At 35.0% G+C, this 6,407-nt stretch overlaps 1 protein-coding gene across 1 annotated transcript; it reads left to right on the top strand.

The window, feature by feature from the left end:
- The first annotated feature begins 511 nt into the window (after nt 1-511).
- LOC135150140 (uncharacterized) lies at nt 512-2,589 on the top strand. The gene is made up of 3 exons (XM_064086288.1): nt 512-1,696; nt 1,789-1,860; nt 1,994-2,589. Exons 1-3 carry the CDS (start codon nt 1,466-1,468, stop codon nt 2,372-2,374), a joined length of 684 nt encoding a protein of 227 aa, XP_063942358.1. The 5' UTR covers nt 512-1,465; the 3' UTR covers nt 2,375-2,589.
- Nucleotides 2,590-6,407: the final 3,818 nt, after the last annotated feature.

The raw sequence follows: 6,407 nt of genomic DNA, 5'->3' as shown, positions 1-6,407 counted from the left end.
ATTCTTGTTTAATCAACTTCAATCTACCACTGATCCTCTCGGATGCATACTGTGTCGGATGAATTGTTACATTTTCCTTCAAATATAACAATTCAGCGCCTTTCGGATTGCTCGATGTACTATGCTTACTACTATCACTTTGAGTCATGCTTGCCGAACCCTAAACTCAAATCAGTAGTACTGAAATACTGAAGAAATTTCTGATAGAATATTAGGAAGAAATTTCTGTGCTATTTTTAGAACTCTGGCTTACCCGAGAATCATCATTTTTGGTATCAGTAGTACTGAAGAAAGCAAGCTGAGAAGGTGGAGCACGAGGGTGAGAGAAACTATTTGACATTAGTATCACTCACTATACCATAGATTGCCTTTAGCAACCACTCAAATAAAATTTTCCTTAAAATCGTTGCTATAGAAAAATTAAAAACAGTCTATTGCAATGGGGAAAAAAACGTTACAATAGAATCAAATTTTCGTTAAAAAATTTGAAAGGGCTGTAGAAACGAAGGTCTTTTGCAACGTCACAACCAGGCGTTGCAATAGATTAGATTTTTGGGGCCAAAAATATTGGCGGGCCAAGGAAAGTAGTAGTGGCGGGATAATGAAATATTAGAATTGCCCGGGTTAATTAAAAAAACAAACACAAAAATAGAAAAAGAGAAAGTATACACACACACACTACCACCACAGACTCGTTTATACTATTAACAGAGAGAGAAAGCAGAGAGAGGAAGAAAATACAAGAAGGTGCGAAAGAGAGAAGCAGAGAGAGGAAGAAAGGCGCGCGTGTGAGAGAGAAGTCGAAGGCAAAGCTCTGTCTATTCAGGTACACACCCCGTGTCTCTGTTTCTCTCTATGATAAATTAGGTATATATGTGTTTAATTAGGTGTGTATATATGTTTAATTGATTGTGTATATGTGTTTAATGGTGTATATGTTTAATGTTAATTAGGGGTTTAAATGGGTTTAGGTTTATTTGCTTGCATGTTCTGATTTTCTGAATTTAGGGTTCAGATTATGTTGATACATGGGTTTCTTGTTCTCTGATTTTGTGCTTTGTTAGATGGTTTTGTATATTTTTTTAATTTAGATATTTTATATGTAATAATATCGATTAGAAGACAGACCAGAGTTGACCATGAATCATGAGTTGCAGCCAGTGCATGAAAATAGTAAAATAAGATCGGAATTTGGTAGTTTCTTGGGGACAATTGGAAGACAATGTGTGCCCCTAGATTATGTGAACTGGAGCCGAGTTCCCGAAGGAGAGAAGATTGGCTGGTAGGAGTTTGTCAAGGTAAAAACAACACATACACACTACATTCCTATTTATAATCTATTTTATTGTGTATAACAGCTCGTATATATATAATCTATTTTATTGTGTATAATCTGTAGACAAAGTATATCATTCTAGAGGAGGGAAAAGATTGGGTTCTAAAGACCATCTGTGATGCATAAAGGATGCACAAAAGCCGTTTTAAGGCAGAATACTATTCAAAATATGACAATGATGAGGAAAGGCTAAGAAATCGGCCGCAGTCCATTCCTTTGGAAAAATTCAGGATTTTGCTACAATATTGGGGCCATGAAAAAATCAAATCTACTGCTGCAAAGAATTCAAACAACCGAAGAAAGGTCATTGACACACACACTGCTGGCCGTAAATCCTTTGCACAGATTGGAAATGAAATGGTATGGTCGTGGATACTAATTATCATGTTTTTCAATTATTTTGTCTATCAATCCTACTTATTAATATTTTGTTCATTTTATGATTGAAAAAGAACCAGTCGACCCCTGATACACCTACAAAGGCGGATATATATCCTAAAATGCGCCAAGGTCATGATAAGAAGGTTAGGAATAATATTTTCATAAATTATTGAAATTACTTATGTCATAAGATTATTATGAATGTTGAATATGTACATGCTGCAATATTGGGGCCATTGTATACATCAATATCTTTACATATTTTGATTTTTGTAGACTGAAAAGGACACTGGGAAGGACAATGAAAAGGACAATGACAAAGACACTCAGAAAGACAATGAGGCTGAAGAAGCAGCAAATATAAAAGAAATAGATTTTCAGGCTCATGGACCAAATTGGCTTATTGGGAGGACTGGTAGAACAAGGAAAACAGTCAACAATCAACAGCGTCAAAGCAAAAAGGCTGAAGAATTGGCAAGCCTAAGGAAGGAGATAGCTGCTGAGATGGAGGTTAAGTTGAACAAAAAGCTAAAGAGAATCCTTGGACATTTGGCTGAGAAAAATCCATCGCTCCATATAGATGTGGATGAAATATGTGCATGCTGTGAGAGTGAACATGAGCCGGAGACTGATAGCGAAGCTGCTGATGATTCTTGATCATCAGTAGTAGTATATATATCTATGTTCAAGACTTAATTAATTAGCCTATTTTGATGATGTAAGAAGTTTGATGCAATTGTTCTAGCTAGACTTAAAATCTGTTTTTTGATCAGTCATAATGGTACTGATATTGTTTGTAGTAGTCTAGGACTTGCTTCTGGCATGAGCTTGTGGTTGGTAACAGTCTAAGTATTGTTTTGAATTTGTTGGTGTTGAACCATTAAATTGGTGGATTGATATATTTATAAAATGGTCATGTCCATTTTTTTTATTCATAATGTTGCAATATGTCATTATAATGTTGCCTTAGAGGTTGCTTTTTATATTATAATTCACTAAAATAACAATACATTAGGACCAAAATTTGTTGCCTCAGGTGCTCTATGGCAATGTTTAAATCAAAATAAAGTGTTGCAAATTTTGTTGCAATAATAGAACAAACTACAGCAATGATTTAAATTGCATTGCTATAGAGAAAAACTTGTTGCAATATGTGGCTCTGGCAATGAATCGAACATGTTGCAATACAAGGGTTAATTCATTGCAAAAAGGGCCCTATGGCAACGGGGGCAAACTTAACGGTCGAATTTTTGAAAATTGTTGCAATAGAGTCTATTGCAATGCTTTTTTATAATATAGCAATTATTTTTAGGGGTTGCTAAATGCAATCTATGGTATAGTGACTAATGTCATGGTAGGGCTGTCCGTAACATTTTCTTGTATGCATAGTAGCCTAATGAGTATACGTCTGATATTTCGTGTATCAATCCTAAACCATTTTTGAGTATTGGATGTATGACATTGGACGGAGTCCTTTCTCGCCAATTCTTCCCTGCCTGAAAGTAGATCATAGATGATGATAGCATTTCATATATTCAAAATGATGCATGACTATATTCAGACAGCCACATCATAGTATGACACTAAAGAATCACCTAAGTTAAAAAATTTCAATAAGAAAAATATTTATCGTGACATTACTTGTTCATTCAATACCATTGATAGCTGTATAAATAAATCATAAATCATTAGTCTTCAAAGAAAATTATATGTAAAGAGAATAGAAATAACAACCCAAGAAATCAATCCAAACTGAAGAAGAGCTGCACCATAAATTTCTTTTTCCAACCACCTTTACCCACAACAAGATTGGATTTCTCTTCAAAATGCTCTAGCATGATCATGCAAAGCTGCATACACCCATTAAATAATTTTTAACCCTGATTTCATAAACAGCTAGCATGACTCAAAAGTTTCCATCGAGCATGAGGCTAGATATATTCCTCCTTAGCAGTGCCCTTCGAACTCTACCTCAAACCTTCGAAATTACATCTTCATCCTGCCAAATATCCCCTTAGCATGGCTTAATTTGTTCGGATCAGTTCTTATTTTAATCTATTGCTAGAGATAGAAACAAATAATAGAATTTAGTTAATCCTACTTCTCGAGAGCCATGACCTTGTGCTTCTTCAAATCATACACTTAGTCTTACACACTTTTCTTTTAGAGTAAGGTCTTTAAATTTGATTATCTTATGGTCCTGACATTAGCCTTATATTAATAAGAAATTGGACACACTATGGGATGCTTACTAGCCACAGGCCTGAATACTAAATCCCCCGACAATGTATATACATGCTTCCCTCTCAAATATTGTAATAAAAAAGAAAAATGATAATTGGCTCGCGGACTTTATTGCAATGGCCCTATCTGAAAATTCCAGCATAATAGTTATGATCTAGCATGCATGATACAAGTTTATCTTTTAGCCTAAGCTTGCAAGCTTACAGACGTGTATTAATGTGAAACAAACTAATAATATGAGGCATAGTAGTTTGCCCCACTTTTCTTATGGAGTAAGGTCTGTGGATTTGATCAGCTTGTGATCCCAACATGAGCCTTATATCAAAATAAAATTAGTAGATAAAATATGAGTTGCTTATTGGCATAAATATTGAATCATCCTGTAATGACACATGTTTCTCTCTGAAACACTGCATTGAAAAGCAAAATTATTAGTAGGCGGACTTCACTACAATGCCCCTGTCTTAAATTGCTCGCACCATGTTAAACTCTAGCATGATCGGTGTTTATCTTCTAGCCATATATCTTGCAAGCTTACGGACGTGTATTTATATGAAAAAACTACTGAGCAACTTCAAAATAAAAGGCAGAGAATTTAATTATCAATCTTGTTGGTATATTTCCATCAAACTATGAAACCCAACTCAAAGTCTGGTGGTCTTTTACATCATACAGAAAAACTTGTTGAAACTTTACGTTTATTATTTTATTCACAAACAATTTATTACTTTGCTATATAACAAAAGACAAAGTGCATCACCACCATATTTTAGATAATGTTAGATAACATTGAGATACAATTATAAGTCATTAGCCTTCTCTCGAACAATGCAAATATAAGAAACCCACACTGACATTCTTACCTTTTTAACTCTCGTATACTCCTCCTACATTGCTAGTATAATCAGCCTGCACAAATCATGGTTTAACAGTGAGATGATTGCTTCAATCAGTTAGCCAAAAATAAAATTTTTAAAAAGAAGAACAAAGAAACTAACATGTCAATACCACGAAAAATTGATTTCTAAATTATAAATTATAATTCTCTATGCCCTTGACACAGTAATTAGGAGTCAAACAAAGATGAGAGAGGTGTTGCTGACTTTTTGGGCAGGTATTGTGCCCATCACTAAACCATTTTCCAATGCAAATTCTTTCATATGTTTGTCCTGAAGCAATAATGACTGGATCATACATGAGTTGCAAAGATATTGGAAACCTTAGTTCTTCGGGAGGAACAACCATTTGGCCTGATCTTCTAAAGTTTGGATTAAAATTGAAAGAACTGAGTTTAGACAGTTGGCACTCAAAGGCTTGCCCATTGCTCTCAGGGCCGCCATATTCCTCAAAAGACCCCTGAATCATAGGGGAACATTGAGTTGAACCCCGAGAATCATTATCAACTGAGAAATCACTTCTAAATAATTTTGAATACTTTCTAATAAAATGTGAGAGATAAGCCACAATGGACTCTTTGCATTTATCTTCTTCAACCCGGGCTCTCTCTATGAGCTTCTTCAGAGCCCTTTCCCTAAGGGCTGCTCTTGAGGAGGTAATGCCAAGTTTAGAAGCGGCTTGATGAAATGTTTCGAGCTCATTGGTGTCACTACAGCTACTGTTGAATTTTTTGCCTTGCTGGAGCAATGCCATTATATCATCCCCCACCTGCTTCTCCAACGGATCAACTAAGAAGTCAATTCCCTGGATTTCGCTTAAAATCTCCAAAATTTGAAGGAATGACAACACTGAGAATTCTTGTGTTGTAAATTGAATCAAATTACGGTTTCTGGATGATACAAAACTTGGCAACTTGCGAAATTTTTTGGGACCATCTTACATTGAAGCCGACTATAAGCAAATGCATGCATGTGTTATATAATATGAGTGATTTGTCAGATAATAATATTTTTAGAATTCAAATTACACCAGATGATTACAATGAATAAATTTTTGACTAATTATTGATTTCTATTAAGAAATTATGAGCCTCGTGCAGATTTCCACAAGGAACATGAAAGAGATAGTAATCAGGGATTAGGGAATAATACCTGACAACCGATAGCTTGTGGAACTATATCTTCTACCCGCCTAAGACTATCTTCAAGAGCAGATCTGGCCTTCCCAAATCTCAGAACTACGGAGTCCCAGAGGATGTTATATATGGGAGAAAAGCATATTTTACACCACACGCCCAGATCATCAGTTATTCATATTCAATTACTACCTATTTACAAATCAATAAGACAGCTCAATTCATCATAAACACAACAGATAAGTGCCTTAGATGCGCCTTAGATATCAAGGGCCTAAAGAATTATAATTTATAAGAATTAATTATAATCAGACGATATCTTCTCAGAAATTTAAATTATAAATTGGATTCTTGCTTGTCGACAGTAAAGCAGGAGCCATCAAAGTATCTTACAACAACCCTGTTCCATTTGTA

The sequence above is a fragment of the Daucus carota genome, chromosome 2, assembly GCF_001625215.2.
Source record: "Daucus carota subsp. sativus chromosome 2, DH1 v3.0, whole genome shotgun sequence".
Taxonomy (NCBI): domain Eukaryota; kingdom Viridiplantae; phylum Streptophyta; class Magnoliopsida; order Apiales; family Apiaceae; genus Daucus; species Daucus carota.
Note: the sequence above shows the minus strand (reverse complement) of the source record. Positions and strands in the feature narration are given on the sequence as shown.

Excerpts from the sequence above, each read along its gene's own strand:
- LOC135150140 (XM_064086288.1), top strand. The coding sequence starts at position 1,466 with ATGCACAAAAGCCGTTTTAAGGCAGAATACTATTCAAAATATGACAAT. Across the intron at positions 1,697-1,788 it reads CACAGATTGGAAATGAAATG|AACCAGTCGACCCCTGATAC; the intron begins GTATGGTCGTGG and ends TGATTGAAAAAG. Across the intron at positions 1,861-1,993 it reads GCCAAGGTCATGATAAGAAG|ACTGAAAAGGACACTGGGAA; the intron begins GTTAGGAATAAT and ends TGATTTTTGTAG.